We start from the raw sequence: 19,177 nt of genomic DNA, 5'->3' as shown, positions 1-19,177 counted from the left end.
ATTATGTGGTGGCAGAGCTGGGTCTTTGAAGTTTGCAGTTGGATACATCTTATAAGCAAGTAATATGGTACTTTGTCACCATAGAAATAAAAGCAAAATATCTGCCATAATAATGACAATGAAGTGATCAGTAAGAACCCAATATCTTCCATGACACCAAGAGATTATTTTAATATTATTTACATTTACCTTCTATTTCCAGTAATTGCCATAGTTGTTGTAGTTATTGCCGTGAAGGTGTACTGCTGCCGTAAAAGACGCAATCGTCCCATGGGAGAAGAACAATCATTAATAGAGGCGAAGAAAAACTTTAGTTACACTGGCTTATAAACCCATATTGAGTGAGTGGTGTGATATTGATTTTAAGGTCAGATGTTAGTTATGTTGGTTATGTGTTACAAGTGTGTAATGAAGTGATATTTAATCTGTGATAATTAAAGAGGTCATTCATATATATATATAATTGTCAGCTGTAAATTAATTGCTTACCTTAATGTCTGTTGCTAGGATTCTGCTTGACCATTGACTAATCACATCACAAAATATGCGTACCAACCACGTTTAGAACAAGATTATAAGATATATATCAGGTCATTCTATATAATTTTCCAGATATACAATGTGGGATCAAGGATGAGTGCTTTCTTCTCAGGTGTCAATTTGTTATTTCATGTATATACCAGGCATTTAAAAAATATAAATCCAGTGGGTTTGTGCCTATATATGAGTGTTAATATTCTGTTTGCTAAGTAAGATCTTGTGTACCTTGAGCCCTTATCTTTGACATAGTGTCAAAAGATCCATATTTGAACAAGTAGACTATGTCATTAATGGACGTAAAATCCTACTTCAGCATTATGCAACACTAAATCTGGCATTGTAGTCAGTAGAGTGCTAATTCAAGAAAGTGAACTTTGGCAGAGTATATGTTAGTGATAAATCTTATTTTGTAGCAGGAGTACTCACAAGATAATACCTGTGTCCTGTGGAAAATTGTACATAACAACCATAAAGAACAGTTTCCAAACTTGTTCCAGCTGACTAAGCTAGCTATGTATATGCCCCTTCAGACAGCAGACTGGGAAAGGGGGCTCCCAGAATGGAACAATATTCATACATAGATAACGAACAGATTAAGCTTAATTATGATTACAGTTTTCTCTTGTTAGTCGAAACTTCCAAAAATGTTCATTTACTAAGCTCACCTGTTTTTGATCCAATATGCCTTTTGGAAGGTACACCTCGAACATTGTGATTTTCTTGGTACATACCACAGTTCATGTGTTTTTCTTCTTTATTACCATCTATACTTGCTTATAAGTTAGATTCAACTGAAAACTGCACAAATACGGATCCTTCTTGTCATAATGCATCAGCAGATATGGCTGTATTCAGTTTGTTAGATCTAATCAGTAGAATATACAGCAAATACCCTGATCTGCAGACACTTTATACAACAGCAGATCTAGGTTTGTGTTGTTTGCAGTTGGACCCAATGTTCAAACAAGTAAATGATACGTATTTTTATTGGTTAAGTCAGGTTTAAAAGTTGCTCTGCCTTGTGCTTTATTCAGCATGTCGTCATTGGCAGGGAGTACGTGCCAGTCTGAAATGGAGAGCTCCCAGCATGGACAGAGGCTTTGATGTGTGAATATTCAAAATGTGATACCACAATGATTAACACATATTTAGCGATGTGATTGGTCATTCTTCAAGCAAGTATCAAGTGCTGTAAGATATTATTCATCACCTTTAAGCATGTTGATTAATTATATGAAGAAAGCCATTCATTACTTTTACAAAAAATATTTGTCACAAATTAAGATTTTGCATAATCTTAAGAAATACTCTTAGTATATCTGCTTTTTAAAGATAGTCAATTTTACATACTCCTTCATGATTTTAAATTTTGCAAGTACGAATGTATTTGAAAGAAAACTAAAGAACATTGAGAATTCACAAATTCTCAACTTTTATGTATCGAAATAACAATAATCATTTTTGAATGTTCATCCATATTTTATGATGAATTTTTACATCCAGTCTTTATGGCATACAAAAATTAAAAAAAATAATAAATGATGTTTATTAAAAATATCATCTTAGAAGAAAAGTTTCAAATTGGCAAAATTCAGGACCTTTCTAGCGAGTCCATTTTAAACTGACATTTTCAGATGGTAAATTGGCAAAACCAGAACCTTCCTGGTGAGACCACTGGATTGATATTCAAAGATGGTGATATCAAATGTACACATTTACAGATAAAGTTTACCAAGTGGTCTAAAGTGTTCACTGTTACGTATCGCTGCCATATCACCTCTGTCTGCGTGGGTTCGAGTCTTGGGCTCGGCCAATGTAGGTACGTGAGAAAGCTTGCCAGTAGCTTCTCGTGGGTTGGTGGTTCTTTCTGGGGTTTTCCTGAGTTCTTCCTCCACCATTATACTGGCCCCCATGTATAGCCTATCTTGTGCTGAAAATGGTGTTAAACCCTATAACAAGAATAATAACAGATAAAAGAACAGAATTCACAAATGTTGTCTTCACTTTCTTTTCCATCCTTTGGAAAGATAAAAACAATTTTAGCATTTTTTCCTTACCATTTGTACCTGTGTACAAGTTAGAGCCAACTGCACACTGTACCAGCAGATCTTGATCAGTGCAGTTTGTTTGGTCTGATATGTTGTATAAACAACATTAACTTGTATCTGCATGTTCATCATGCAATGGCAAATCAAATCTATATTGTTTGCAGTTTGACCCGACTTCCAAGAGAGCATATATGGTTCTGTAAAATAATTTTTGTTTCCATTTTGGAAATTTTAAGCTATGAGATTCCTAGTTGTAATGTTTATTACAATTTGTTCCATTTTATGCGTCTAATATTGTTAAATATTCATCATGTTTTCTTTTAATTTACTTACAATTTCACCATAAAATGTGTAGATCGTATCACGAATTCTATATTATGCACTGTAATATTTATGCTACTCACTTTTTAACAAACTTTTTATACGATATACCTGCTTATAAGTAAAGTCCAACTGGAAACAATGTAGACCATGATCTGCTATCACATAATGCACTGGAACATCAGGGTCTATGTTGTTGTTCTGCTGATTACTCCTAACAATCTGCATAGACCCATATCTGTATAGAAACATTCCTAGGTCTGTGAAGTTAGCTGTTGGATCCAACATATAAAGCTAGTGTGTATGGCATATTATTTTCTGACAAAGAAATGATCAAGAAATATGTATAACTTTTTAAATTTTAAAAAAAATTTAAAAAATAATTGACAATTTGATTGCAACGTTTTGCATTAGAAACTTTACTTTTTATCTTTTAAGAGCAGAGTAGAGCTTTTGTAAGATTCAAAAATATTCACTGAAAATTAAAGAATAATTTTTACATAGGACCTCTGGAGCCAGAACTAGTTGAAATGTAAATGAACTCTAGTCTTTGATAGATTTCAGTCTTGAAACTCTAATCTCATTGGTTCCAGTTTCCTCAATTATGTACCAAAGCCCCAATTTCACCAACATAAAGTTGGAGTTTTCAAAGTTGAGTCTTGACCAAAAACATGTTTGATCCATTTTAAGTCTGACTTTTTCAGCCAATCAGAATGTTGTATTGTAGACTTAAATTTAACTCCAGACCTTAACTTCTCTTGGTGAAATTTAGGACAGGTCCCATTATAAATAACTGAAAATTGCATGGTAAACATAAATTAACAAGTATAAAATATTAATTGGTATAAAAAAAATATTGATATTATATATGTTTTGTAGTATTCACTCACTTATAAATATGTTACATGTAAATATATGTTGGTACCTCTTGTATTTTTCATATTCCAAATGCACTTTTTTGTTTTCAGAAGATCAACATCAAACACTGAAAAGTTATATCAATGTATCATTTTTTTTCTACGTTTATTGTTGTGTCATTTGAATTTGTTTTTTTAATATCCATTTCAGTGTAAGAGGATTATGAGATTTATAGTTAATCTGTATTTATCTGATCATCTAATTACTGTGTTTATCATGTGTGAATTCTACATTTACATTCTGCTGTCTTAGTGAATAGAATGTGTTTGAGCAGTAAATTCAACCAGTAACATTTTGAACAAAATCATGTCTTGAGTAAACACTTTTCTTTTTATTTGCCCCCTTTTCAGGAAAAGTCAGGGCTTTCTTTTTTCAATTTGTTCAGACAGGGTTTTCTTTTTTCAATTTGTTCTCATACAAAAAGGTATGTACAAGAAGAATGCCATAGATCTGGCCTTATTTTACAACATGGAGTAAAACTTATTTTAAAATTCTTGCTGACAGTGTTTGCTAAAACTTAATTTATCTCAGAAAATAAAAAAGTTGCTGCAGTAGCTTCATTTAATTATAATTTATACATGTATAATATTTTTAGTCATAAAGTTGCACATTCCATTATTTTAAGGCCCAGTTTCACTAGCATATCAAAGCTGACATTGCAATAAAACAGATAAACAAAATGCTCATTTGATAATAAAAGGAAAGAAACTAACCTTGTATTGTTATCATTTCTTTTTTTTTATCATGATCATTAAAGAATAAAATATAAACACATACTCCATATGTGTTGTGTAGGATTCCATACTGTAGTGTGTATCACTTATGTCTGATAACACATGACACGTTGTTCATTGACACAAACATTGAAAAACAAATCGTGTTTGGTTGTGCTAAAAGGTTTGAATATGTTATCTGACTGAAAACTGCATTCAACAAAATTGCAAACAAGAGGGAAATAATCAACCAATATCCTGAAGGCGATTGTCATTCACGCATGACACAGTGTTTTGTACAAAATAACCAAGATTGAATTAAATCCAGGTTAACTATATGACAATATCTCGCAAATACAAATCATTATTTGAATACACATTCACTTTAGTGCAAGTGACAATCTTTACGCTAGCACAGGTTACAAAAGTTATCATTAAAGCAAGTTATTGCTGTGTATATTATTTAGCTGAAGACATCAGTGCCCATTTGTATTAATTATAACTACAGATGCCAAGCACACAGAAGCCCTGGTGGTGAATAAACACAACTGGCAGCAAGCAATAAACTCAGTGTTTGAACTTAACGATAGGACATCAAAGACAAAGGTTATTTTATTACAAAGCAAGCCAACCTTGGAAGCTGACTTTGGATACCTTGAAGCCAGGCGATTGTTATTTTGTTTTTTAAAGGATATCAATAAAAAGGTTATTTTATTGCAAAGCATGCCAACCTCGGAAGCTGACTTTGGGTTCTTGTAAGTGTGTCAATTTTTTAAATATTTTTTTGTGTGGTGAATATGCAATGATGTCAGAGATATGGAGTCAAACTTCTGGTACCTTTTCATTTGTATTCATGTGAAATTTGAAAATAAAGAGAGCCACGATATAGTGCTTTATGCATGGATATCGATGACCTAGCATCACCCAGAAGATTTGGAGAAAATAAAATACAGTGTACAAAAAAATAACTCTTAAAATAAATTTATGGTGTCTCAACAAATACAGTGACCCAGCCTATACAGTAAATATGGTAACAAGTTTATCTGTCATCAGATGAGCTGAGCTTGTTAGTACTTTGGAAGCCATATTTCTAATATGAAACTGATCAAATTTTAAATGTTGGCTTATTACATCAAAATATAGGATAATTTTAGTAATGAGCAAGATCCCCTTATATTACTGACATAATCTTTTGAATTTCTATTCTGTTATTTAGAGCCATGTAATGTAGAACCACCAAAAAAGACATTTTTAGACAATTTCTACACAATCCTAAAGCGTCTTTGATTGGAGACAATAATCTTTTATATGAAGACATTACTATGATAAAATATTTGTCTTGTTGACCTTTGTCACGCTGACTTCCTTTGCTTCTCAAATGCAGGCTTGCTCTGCCCTTTATTACATGCTATTTTGCATTGCAGATTTTGCTGTGTCATCTATTACATGCTATTTTGCATTGCAGAGTTTGCTGTGTCATCTATTACATGCTATTTTGCATTGCAGATTTTGCTGTGTCATCTTCTTTCACTTACTTGAATTAAAAGGCAGGATTCCTTCAATGAGTAAATTGATTTACAAATCCAAGCAAGAAACTGTTTTTGGCAGAGTGCTCTTCACTAATTAAGCTCCTTACATATTTCCTTAATGGTCCTACATTTTTTAATCAAAAAAATGCATCAAGACTATTATGCGTATGTTAGGTACTTACTCGGACATAACATATAAACAAAAATCAGTGTAAGTTATGTTGCATTTTCTGAAATTAGTTGCATGTTTAAAAAAGTTAATTTGTTGTGCAAGATACCTTAAGTGTTCAGAAACATGACGCTTGTTGTTTTGTCAAACTTTGCAAAAGATAAGTGGCTGTACTCAATGAACATTTCATTTTCTGTTTAGGCTTTAATGCTGCTTTCTATTTAATGTAAGGAACTTTCTTCTCTCATTAGCAAATCTCCTGGAAATATCAGAGGAAAATAATGATTTTCTTTGGGGCTAAAATTGGATGCAATACGAGCTGGTTGAGCCAATGAATAAGTGTGATACCTTTAATGAAAATCTCATGTCAGTAAAAGCAATATGATTTTCAAGAAGGCCACTGAGGCATCCATGTTGGAAATCTGAGCTTCATTATATTAATTTAGGACCAGTTTAGTTTTAGAAAATAATTCCTACTATGAAAATTCAAGCAGGATATCACCAGTTGTTCAGAATGATTACCAGTAACAAGATTTTCTTTATGGTCATGGTGGCCATGTTGGAGGTCACCTTGGCATGATCTTTATTTAATGCCAACTACATATTGCAAGAACTGTTTGAAAATATGAAGTGTATATGACCATCCGTTCAAATAGTGATAACAAGATTTCAAGATGGCTGTCATGGTGACAATGTTGGAGTTTAAATCAACACCATTGTCTTTTAGGACCAGACTCGAGATAGTATAACAAATTTGCGCGAGAAAAACCCGTCATTTTTCTACCATTCTTACATGGAAAGTATGTTTCAAGATGGTTTCATGGTGGCCATGATGGTGATCAGATTGACATCATTCAACTACAAATGTTAGGAAGTCTTTTAGTGAAAACCACACATTAGTATGACCGTCTCCTCATGTTGAGTAGTGATTGAAATATTTTCATCAAGTCTGTCTTGGTGGCCATATTGGATACCTGAGGGGTACCATTTTTATACAGAACCACAGCTTGGGATAAAACTGTACTAAGTTTGATGACTACTAGTATTGATAAAATAACAAATGACAAATGCAGGACCATCACATGTGTTATATGGTGGAGCCAATTACTTCTAGACATTTTTGGACATTTTTATATATAACTGAATGTACTTAAACTAGTCATGTAAATTCCACTGCTTTCTTTTCAAAAGGTATCATTTACTATAAAAGTCTATGGTATTTGTGGAATTGAGGCTCATTTATTGCCACCTGTGGCCATGATCAATACAAGCTACTGTGTATATGTCTGTGGCCTGGTTATTGTTATGTTATCCACAGTAGAAAAAGAACCTATGGGACTGAAAAAGAATCTGAATATTTGTTTCTTTACAGTGTCTAACCTTTTCCTCATAGTTTGTTCAAAATGTGGATAAGCAACATGAAAGTTTAAATGCTCAGGAAAAGTTTGAACTTGTGGTGCTGTTCAATTAAATTTATCTTTACATGTACAAGCTGTGTCTGAGCTGTTCCCAATTAAAGGTGATACTATGCACCAAAATTATGAAAAAGGTCATAGACCCCAAATTTACTTTTGACATATTCTCCCTTAAGTCTAGAGTAAGAATAAAAAACTGTAATCAGCCTCTTGTTCTTGTTTTATTCCAAAACATCCCACCAGGTTCATCTTTGATCTTTGCCAATTCAAAATGTCGTCAACAAACTCCTGCTTGCTGAGAGTAAGTTTAATGCATTCAGAGCCTCTTATCACTGCCATATTTCCCTCAATATTGGAAACGAAAACTTTAGGTGCGCAGAAATGCCCGACAGCAGTGTACCTATGGTTTGAAAAATAGAGACAAACATGTAGCTGCCTTTGCATTATCCCATGACACCATCTCAAGTCGGTTACCAGATAAATCCTCAATTTTGACTGCAGAAATTGAAAGCATGCTAAATGTTTTGAGCTACTTTGAAACCTCTCTGAAAATAAATTTCATCTTTTCTGATTCCCTTTCAACATCGAATGCTGTTCTGAATAGAAAATATCATTATCACCTGTCGTTAGAGGTTCCATCTTTAACCAGACAATGAGCACTTCTTTCAAACTGTTTATTTCCAGATTATTATTGAATTCTGCATACAAGATGACACTCACCGTGTTTGCACCGCTCCGGTGGCCTAGTGGTTAGAGCGTCCGCCTCGGATGCGGCAGGTCGTGGGTTCGATCACCGGTCGAGTCTTACCAAAGAGTTACAAAAATGGTACTAACAGCTGCCTCGCTCGGCGCTCAGCATTAAGAGGTTAGTGTTAGGACTGGTCGGCCTGGTGTCAGGATAATGTGACTGGGTGGGACATCATGCTAAATGTCTGCTGCATGATGCCCCAGTGCTAGACATCACTATAAACTGTCATACTGCAGACATCGTAGCGATATGACTGAAAAATTGTTAAAGCTACGTTCAAAATCCAAATCACACACACACACACACCGTGTTTGCCAGAGCTGGTGCAAACCGACGTTCCATGCTAAGTTGGCGCGATGTTACAGGGCGGAAATGTCTTTCGTCGCTGCCTTGGTCAGTAGTGAACTCAAATCCACCACAAGGCAGATCCTCCCACATAACTAGACATAACTAGACCAACAAGTTGTTCTCCACTTTTTATTTTTTTGTGGAGAACAACTTGTTGGTCTACCCACATAACCAGAGTACAAAAATCCATGGCTACTGTTGGTTCCTACGTAAAGTAAGATCTCAAGCAATTTTTTCTGGGCAAAGTTAGGTTCAAAATGTCTGATACACAGCATATGACCATCTCGTTTTATTTCTATTTTTTTAACACAATTAAGTTTAGAAACTTTGAAGGATTTTTTATCGATTCCTCCGTTAAGAGCCTCGTTGCTTACGGTACTGCTGACCCTGAAAAACACAATCTTCAATCTTGGATAAGAATCCAGAAGCAATGGCGAAGGTTTTGTCTTCCACTCATCGTAGAGGATACTTGGTTGTCATTCTGCTCCGAGTTTGACTGATGCCGTTTCTCAATTTAGGCAAAACGTCCTCGATGTTAGTTTGTACTCGTTGTCATTAGCCATCAAATGCTCCATTACGGATCACTGCCATTTCACCTCTGTCTGCGTGGGTTCGAGTCTCGGATTCAGCTAATGTGGGTATGTGAGAGAGCTTGCCAGTAGCTTCTCGTGGGTCGGTGGTTCTTTCCTGGGTTCTTCCTCCACCATTAATGCTGGCCACCATATATAACCTATCGTGTGCTGAAAAATGGCGTTAAACCCTACAACAACAACAACAATTAGTCATCAAATGTAACACTGTAACTACTTCGATTCCGTCTCAATCGTACATCCACCCCATTTAACAAATATTTGTCTTGCAAGCACATATCCCACTGCAAATAATCCATCATTTCCAAACTACATCCTTTGTTTGATTTTCTTTTTACAGTCGTCAAATTCAACCTTATGGTTTGTATGAGTAACCGTTATCAAAGCTGTATTGATGAACTTGTCAGGTTTCCATATCACTAAATCATACACATGTGCATTCTTGGCTTATTTCCATACGTCAAGAGAGATTTCCAGTCACGTTTGGTAAGGATAAGTATCCATGCTGCTGCTAACCAGTTTGTTGTTCAAATACATATCCACGTCGCTGAACGAAAGAATGCTTGAAATTTGCTGACGATAACTATTCTTAAGACCCCTAGATTCGGTTTCCCCATTTTGAGAACTTTGACTTTCAAGTATAACCTCTGTTATTCACATCGGTTATCTTCAGTATTTCTTATGATTTGAAGTGGTCAAATACGATACAGGATGTAATTCTACCTATCCAGGATTCTTTGCATCGTCATCATCATCGGTGGCATGCAAACGGCATCTGACATCCAACATTCGTGAGAATCTAGGTAGCAGCAGGGGGGGCGAATCGGACATTTTGTCCAAACGTCATTTGGTTTAATTAATACCTTCTGCACTCAGCGGATCCGGCGTCGTCAGCGCCTGGTAAAAAAAAACGACGTCGTCGTCGGGGGGTAAATCGAACGTCATTTGGTTTAATTAATACTTTCTGCACTCAGCGGATCCGGCGTCGTCAGCGTCGGGTAAAAAGCGCGACGACCGCGTCGATGTCATCGCCCCCCCCCCCCCCCCCCGCTGCTAAGAGTACAATGAAAGTCTTTATGATCTTACAAACAGAGTGATCACTAACTCCTCCTCTTGTAGATCAGTTAGGTTATTTGACTGATCGGTAAGTCTGAAATTAATTCTTGTTAAAAACCGATTATGGCATCGCATATAGACCGGATTAATTGGACTCTCAACAATTAAAAATCCCGGAGGGGCTGTTGGTGAAAATGAATAAAGGATATACCCCTGTTGAGCCTGATTTGATTGCTTGGTATCCACCTGGTAACTTCCTTCGATAACATCACACACTAGATTGATTGCTATCACCGATGCAATATTTACGTTGTATGGAGCAATATGCCTACTACCCTCTCCGTTATCGTGTCTGAGGATAGTTGATGGACCGAGAAAATCATTAAGAGATTTTTTTAGTTCTGGCGCGTTGTATCCTGGAAGCTTTAAATCGGGTAAATCGGCTTCTGTGATATTATACTCGGTTAGGAATTTTTGTTTATTATCATCGCTGTTAGCAGATATTGTTTTAACGATTCGTTCATTGATATATTCCATGTCTGATATAAGTTGATTTAACACCTCAACGTGTTTTCGTGTTTTTGTTTTCCGTAGCTGTTCTAGTTGTGATTGGTAATTACGATTAATCTCGGTAAAGGCACCAATGATATCATTTAAATTAACTGTGACCACGGCGGATGATTCAGGAGTTTCCTTATACGGAAAATACCATTGCATGGTATTCCTGTCTTGAAATATAAACCTGCTGGGTAATAACGTGTTTTTTATAATAGACAAATCATCTCGATAACTGGGATTAATTTCATGATACGATTGCGCATTCGTGTGCAAGTCAGCGGGGATTTCATGAGGTGGATTCTTAGGCCATCCTAGTATGGTTCTTATTGAACTGTTATAAATATCAACCATATACCCCGGTGTGCTTATTTCAATCGTCGACGATAACGTTGGTTCATGAACCGTAATAGCTATTTTTGATTCCTTTGTGGTAATCGATTTTATCCTGCGTTGAAATTCTTTATTGATTTGTTCTATTTGGTATGACCCAGTTGGTATTGTAACCTCCTTCCAGTCTGGGGTCCCATCGGGTTTATTTGTCCATGCAAAAACCAGCGAGTTATTAGGTTGTTGTCCGTTAAATGCATCCGCTCGGATATTAGGCCAACTGTGATATACTCGCAATTTTGCCAGCGCTATTTCCTTCACTGGAACCGATGATGGGAAGTTCACACTGAATTCGGGTTTCGTTGATGTTATTGATATCATACTTGTTTGTACCGGAGTGGTGTTCTCCGCGATCCGTTGAAGTAATTGAAACCCTTCGGGGTTCAGCGACATTATTATTATTCGCTGTTTTTAGTGTTCAATTTCAACACCGAATATTAACAACTTGCTTGTTTTCAGGAGAATGTTTTAAGCCCATTGAAGTGGTTTCAGCGACGTGGTTTCCAGCTTCCAGTTGAAAATCCTCGATTTTTGACATCGCGGAGTCATACAACTGAACCATCGTGGAGAATTCAACATCGGATATGAACGAATTATCAATCGACAACGAGATCAACCCGGATAATTTCGAGTACGCGTCGGATACTATTTGATGTTTTACTGTATACTCGTTGAGTTTTTTCTGAGAACACGATGATATCTTTCTAGTGATTGCGTTGGCAACTCCAGCAATTGTTGTCGCCGCGGAGATAGCGATTGGAACAGCGATCGGGGCCATCATGGTCACCGTGGATAAAATGACACCGGTACCAGCTACTATACCGGACACCGAGTACACGGCCACGTCGATGGTGGTTATTTTTCGACGGTATTTTTTTATTTTTACACGGTATTGTTCGGAAAGCGTTTTCAAGTTCGCGGAGAATTCTTTTACGGTATCGAATCGATATTGATGTGACGTCGGTGATACCTCTGATTCAATTACCTTGGTGGTCATTTTTATTTTAAAAGAACTAGTGTTTTCAATTACTTACTTAGATCCACTACAAATTCCACATACCATGTGATGTTTGCCCTGGCTAAATTTCTATCAACGGCATAAATTGTAAACCGTTCAGTTTCATCCTTGTCAATGATTGTTGATATTGTACTGTTAAACCCAGATGAACTCGACGATGATATATTAAACTGCATCATTGAAACCAGTGTCAATCGATAAATGCCCTTAACAGTTGCGGTAATATTTACTATATTATGCGCAGAAGCTGTCCAAGTGAATGAGCCATGTCGAATTGTGTATACTGTGTTGATGGCGTTCTCATGAGGGATTTTTATTTTTTCAAATTGCTCTGTCATTTTCGGTAGTCTGTCTTTAATCGCTGTAATATCAGTTTTGATCGTTCCTATTTCCCCTGTATGCGCGTCTATACTTTTTTTGTTCGTTGCAACATCAGTTTTGATTATTCCTATTTCCCGTGTATTCTCGGTCATACTTTTTTTGTTCGCTTCAACATTAGTTTTGATCGTTCCTATTTCCTGTGTAAACGCGTTTATACTCCTTCTGTTCGTTGCAACATCAAGTTTGATCGTTCTTATTTCCCCTGTATGCGCGTCTATATTCCCTTTGTTCGTTGCAACATCAAGTTTGATCGCTCCTATTTCCCCCCAATACGTGTCTACATTTTTTTTGTTCGCTGCAACATTAGTTTTGATCGTTCCTATTTCCTGTGTATGCGCGTCTATATTTTTTTTGTTCGCTGCAACATCAGTTTTGATCGTTCCTATTTCCCCTGTATGCGCGTCTATACTTTTTTTGTTCGTTGCAACATCAAGTTTGATCGCTCCTATTTCCCCCCAATACGCGTCTACATTTTTTTTGTTCGCTGCAACATCAGTTTTGATCGTTCTTATTTCCCCTGTATGCGCGTCTATATTCCCTTTGTTCGCTGCAACATCAGTTTTGATCGTTCCTATTTCCTGTGTATGCGCGTCTACTTTTTTTTTGTTCGCTGCAACATCAGTTTTGATCGTTCTTATTTTCTGTCCATACGCAGTGATATCATTTATAGTTGTTGTAATTTCATCCAGCTTGGTATTTTTTTTACCAAAGAATTTATCAAAGTTGTCATCGATCCTGTTAACATTTTTTCGTAACGTGTAAAATTGGCCCGACAGCGTTGTAAACTCCGAAATAGTATTTTTTATTGTTGCAATATTCGGTTCGGTTACCGTCGGGGTCCCAAAAAAACTAGCGGTAGTGAGTTGTATATCGGTGACAGACTTTTGTATCCCCTCGAACTGATTTGCTTGCGCGTTAAATCTATCATAGAAATTTTTTAACGAATTCGACATGGATATATAATTGTCGCCCAATGTATTTATTTTTCCATTTATCGTCAAGATGGATTCACCTGAATTAAGTCGTCCGTCGCTGGAATACAGCGCTATACTGTTTTCAGCGACATCGCTCTTCCGTGTTAAAACGTCATCCAGCGACACATTACTGGATTTCAATTTACCCTGGCGATCTTGAAATACAACTATTTCACCTGGGTCAACACTTGTTAGGTTCAACGTCTCAGCGATTTCATCCTCAATTAGTTTTTTTATGTCATCGGTGGCGGGCGTTTCCGTGGATTTTTTCAGCGCCGAAACCGGTCGTCCCCAGATATCAATCATTGTTATTGTAAAAAAACACAGTGTTTTTAATTAACCCTGGGCCTCTACGACCCCACTAGTGTATTCGTTTACAACCACATGAGGTGGTTTCCGCGATGATGAAATCGCCGCGAGTACGTTCAATACCTCACGGCCGCATATCGGTGGGTCACTTAATCGCTGTGTTCGCAGCGTGGAATAAAAAACCGGGGCTGAACACGCCCGGATATACCGCATGAACTCGTTTGGCGGGGCTAACCCGTATGAATCAAAATAGACGATCGCACGCGGATCAATCGCGTATGCAACCCAATGAGTTCCCGCTCCGGAGGATTTATCGAGGTTAATTATACCGGTTTCAATATTCCTTGGTTTTGTTGGTAATTGATCCCTCATAAAAACACCTCTGAAGTTTTTTATCGCTAACGCGTCTGCGGCATCTATTAAATCAAAATTGGATAACGGAACCATAGACTCTTGCGTTAATAAACGGTCCCCGGTAGTCTTAGACCCTTCCCCGAGTACCATGAATACGGGGTTCCCGGTAGTCTTAGACCCTTTCCGGCTACGGATCGTCCTCGTTTCTTTTTTTTATAGCCTCTCCCGGTTGCCTTCTTCAATGCCATTCCCGCCGCGGTACCAACGGCTCCTAACGCCGCCGCCTTCGCCACCGCTGGGGCCGCCACAGCAATCAACGCCGGAATCGCAGCTAACAACGGAAATATCCCACCGGTCTTTTCCATGTTTTTAATCGCCGCGGCTGAAAAATCTATTTGAACACCCTTTTTATTCCTCATTGCATCACTGAAATGTTTTATTTGACGCGCCGTCAACGATATCTTATGATTACCACCAGTCATCTGCGACGGCTTCAGCGTTATTGTGGTTCCGCATTGTTTAGCGGACTTTGATTGTAATTTTTTGACTTGACCATCAGTCAGCGTAACACCGACAACACTATACGACATTTTTATTGTAAACGCGTTTGTGTTTTTAATTACATATTTTCCACTGGTGCATCAACGATTCTCATTCGTCCACCAACACCTTCCAACAGCATTGATTTATCGCTGAGAATGACAGCAACCGCTCTATAATCAACACCGCCCGGGGCTATACGAGCTCGGAAGTGTATATCAACGACGGATTGTCTCGTTAAATCAAGATGTTCCAACGAAAAATAATAAATCGGATACAGGTTTTTAAAATCAAGTTGTGATATTTGCAAACCAGTGTCGACGTTTTGATCGCGACCCATATATGACAGCAATCGATGATACACACGTGCGACATGGTTGTCGCCGTAATTAAGCTGTATATCCTCGGATGGTTCCTGTTGTCCGTTTATTCTCAGCGAAACATCCCTGACTCCTAATTGATCAAATATCATATGGCTGCGTTCTTGATTGCCCAATCGATTCCTATTCTGTAGCGCTATAAATATGTGACGTGGAGCTGAAACGCCTTGTTTTGATGCCAAGTGCCATGTAAATGTATCAGCGGCATCATCCTCTTTAGCATCAGTTGTTACCGCTAGCCAACTCAACAACGATTTCCCCCCCTGTTCCATAAATGATAACAATCGTGCTTCCGTGGTAACTGATGGAGTCAACACCGGCATCCACAATGCTATTTTAGTTAAAACGACTTTACCGTTAGTGACGCCAGCAGCACGCCATATTGCATTGTTATCATCGCCCCTTCGCGTTAATGCGATTGTGTGCTTGGCCCCATAGATAACTTTTCTGACATTTCTACAAAATCCGAATATGTGATGAAGTGGAATCGCGCATGAAAACTGTCGGCGTTGTCCTTGCAATGTTGCTACTCGTGTTGCAAACCCTAGATTAAAATTATCGTTAGTACTTTTTATAATAGTGAAATCAGCGCCTGGTCTTGCCCTGCGGTCTGGATTGGCTGCTTCAGCCTGTGGGTCAGCTGCGGTATCTCTTTCCGCCAGCACGTTAATGTACTGAAGATGGTCAGCGTTATTAGTGGTATCCTTTGCGAACATCATAGATGGGCCCGCCGATCTTGTATAATCATCCGAGTATCTTGCTAGCCCAATTATCGTCGTTGCAACATCAACCTCGCGTTCTATTGATTCAATTTCTCGCCCGTCAATGAGATATCTGGCACTCTCAAATAACGCCATGATACCGTTGTTGACAAAACCAACTTGAACACGAGGGTCATCTGCGTATGGTGTATTAGCGGCAACATTTGTCACGAGTTCTCCCTCGATTTCGATAAACGCTTCACACGGCAAAAAGTATCTACTGGTATCATGGACTTGAAGTTCAATTCGCGATCGTAGGTCGGCTTGTGGTGGTTGATAGGAATAAAATTGATAATCACGGACAGAATCATCCTTGCGCACTGGGGCATCCATATCAAACGCGGGATCAGCGGTTCGCGCAAACATTTTATTATTATCATGTTGATGTTTTCAATTGCAAACTAATCTACGATTTTCAGCGTCGTCTTCGTTTCGGTTTAAGACCACTTCCCGCTATCGCGTTCATGATCACGTTGGTTGTTGCATTGGTGGATGGCGAAGCCATCAATGGCGAAGCCATCGACGGAGTCGCCATCGACGGAGTCGCCAATGACTGAGTCGCCAATGGCGAAGCCATCGACGCTAGTTTTTTTTTTCCACCGCGTTATTTATTACCCCGCTGACATTTGCAGGCATCACTGTTGTAGAACGCAGCGGCGTTTGTTTTTTTCTTCTCACCAACGACATTAGTTTGTCCTTTGCTGCAGAAAACGCCTTTCCGGCAACATCTCCAATAGCGCTAATTCCCTTATCACGAATAACATCAATGGCTTTCATCGATAATTGTTTAGCTAACGGCGCCACTTTTGGAGCTATTCTTGTAAATAACCCCGCAATGGTGCTACCGAGACCATCTCCGTACCACGCGCGGTATACAGGCAATCGTGAGTTTACCACGTAGACGCTGACTGGTTTATCATGGTTGTAGTGTATAATCGTCTTTGTTATAAAAACACCAGTTTTCCAATTAATCATCCACGACTTCGTCTATGAGCGTTCGATATACATTAATGTCCCTGATACCACCGGCAAATAACCGCCTGCAAATATCAGCGGCCTCATTGATTATTTCCGGAGAGTTATTTCCGGCTCGTTTTCCTCCGATTAGTACTTCCAGCTGTGATATATCACTGAGAACATTACCAGGACAAGTAACACTAGCGTTTTCAACCACACCGCTGTATCCTTTTCCTTTTTTTTGGTTTCCTACTTTTAACCTTATCGATGAATGCTTTGTAATCGGTATCACCACGTGGTATTGTATCTTTATATCTACTTGCTAAATACACCATTCTTGCCCATTTTTCCACCAAATTTACATTTTTCTCGTAACCGCTATTGATATGCTTATCTCGTATATCCTTAGCAAAATTTGTAGCAGTAAAATTAACTAATTCTTCATCGCTGTCGAAGGCTCTAATTTGATCTATTATGCTCTTTTTAAGTACATTACGGGGTATATTCCCCCCTTTCTCTTCTTGTTCTTGTATTTCTTCCTGTATTTCTTCCTGTATTTCTTCTTCTGGTTCTCTTGCAGTAGCACCTGGTTCTTCTTCATCAGCCATTGTAACATAAGGTTCTTGTGGGTCGGTTATAGCGAGTGGTGGTGGTCTTCGCCGCTGGTGTGTTGTAGCAACCGCTATTTCCGCAGGAAGTGTTTCTAAAGACTTTTTTGTTTGTTCGGTCTGAGCCGCTATCTTTTCAAGTACGCCAAGCAGTGGCGCCTTTTTCTTTCTTTCTTCGTCGGGGATATCCCCGTATATCGCTGTTTTCACATCTTTGGTTGCACTCGTTATCGGAGCAAAGAGTTGTTCACTTCCAACAGTAAAATCAGTTTGTAGTTGCTGCCGCGTTTGAAGTTGTTTTCGGACCCTGTCTCGTAACGGTATGAACTTTTTAAGCGCTGCTAGCCGCTCTCTGGCTAGCCGAGTAGTAAGTGATTCGCCTACCATTATTATAAATAAAAATTTTCTAATTTCCCGCCGAGTGTGGCAGGAATATACCCAAATGCCATGAAACGCAATCGTCTTACTATTTCAGTAGTATGACCTATCGGGGGGAAAAAAAAATATGTATACATTTAATGTGCCACTCCCGTTACGCTACCATTAAATTGGGGGCTCCACGGGGGTTTCGTCTATAATCTTTCTAATGTTTTTAATCTTACTAAAAATCTCCCGCCGTCGTTCATAGGCACGTCCAAGTTTTTTTCGTACTGTTTCAACGGCAGTGAATAGCCCAATGAATGCATTTACGTCATTGAGGTACAGGTTTTCATTAATCGTATGTTGTAATCGTTTTATAAAAGCGTACTCGCGGGCCAGGGTAAAACGCCCCCGTTTCGATTGTTCGTTAATAATTTCATAATCGGATAATATTCTTTCGCTGTTGAGACTATCAGATAATTCAATTCCTTGATTTTTTAATTTTGAAATCTCGGTTAATATATTATTGATGTCTTCGATATTCATATTCTTATAAACATCTTATTTCTAATATAAAAAAAAATTATTTTTACAAAATGGTCTCTAGGCACAGTTAACATCTTTACTGCCTAGAGAAATATGTACTTAATTAAGGGACGGCACCAATACCGTTTGGCAACCCCGCTGGCGCCTTTTGACGTCAGAGAGGCCCATCGGTTACATATACGACAATACGTCTTCGGAACTCCTTGATTGCCACCGCATTCAAGCAAAGCTCGAAGACACCCGAAGCATTAGATCCCCATAGGGAAGTCTAACTCGGCAAACACCGTGTTAGGCCTCCCAGAGGAGGTGACAATACAAGACAGACTTCGGAACTCCTTGGTTACCACCGTATCCAAGTAAGTCCAAAGGGTAATGGGACGGCACAGACATAAAACGGCGGGGCGGAACTCTACGGTCAATTCAACCAATCAAAAGCAACCCAATTAAATCAACCCGGTTGCATGATTGTGAACAAAAGACAACCACACGCCCGGGTCAAGAGCGTGGGTTAGTTTTGATTGGTTGAATTGGCTTTCGAAAGCCCCAGGCTTATAACGAGTCGGCTTATATATAAGGTGACTAATACAACCGCGTCAGTCACAAGGTGTGTTATTGTATTTTGTAAAATTACTTAAAAAACGCTATCAAT

The 19,177-nt window shown here is 38.2% G+C and overlaps 1 protein-coding gene across 2 annotated transcripts in view; it reads left to right on the top strand.

Moving 5' to 3' along the window:
- The window catches only part of LOC149795764 (uncharacterized), a 67,599-nt gene extending 63,060 nt beyond the window's left edge, over positions 1-4,539 (top strand). For both annotated transcript variants that reach the window (XM_089965675.1, XM_089965674.1), the window contains exon 15: positions 203-4,539. In XM_089965675.1, coding sequence (XP_089821801.1) covers positions 203-330 — 128 coding nt within the window. In that variant the 3' untranslated portion in view covers positions 331-4,539. The remainder of the gene's footprint in view (positions 1-202) is intronic.
- Positions 4,540-19,177: the final 14,638 nt, after the last annotated feature.

Source organism: Sinohyriopsis cumingii, chromosome 7, assembly GCF_028554795.1.
Source record: "Sinohyriopsis cumingii isolate HCF-2022 chromosome 7, ASM2855479v2, whole genome shotgun sequence".
In the NCBI taxonomy this organism is placed as follows: Eukaryota; Metazoa; Mollusca; class Bivalvia; order Unionida; family Unionidae; genus Sinohyriopsis; species Sinohyriopsis cumingii.
This window is presented reverse-complemented; position numbering and strand designations above follow the sequence as displayed.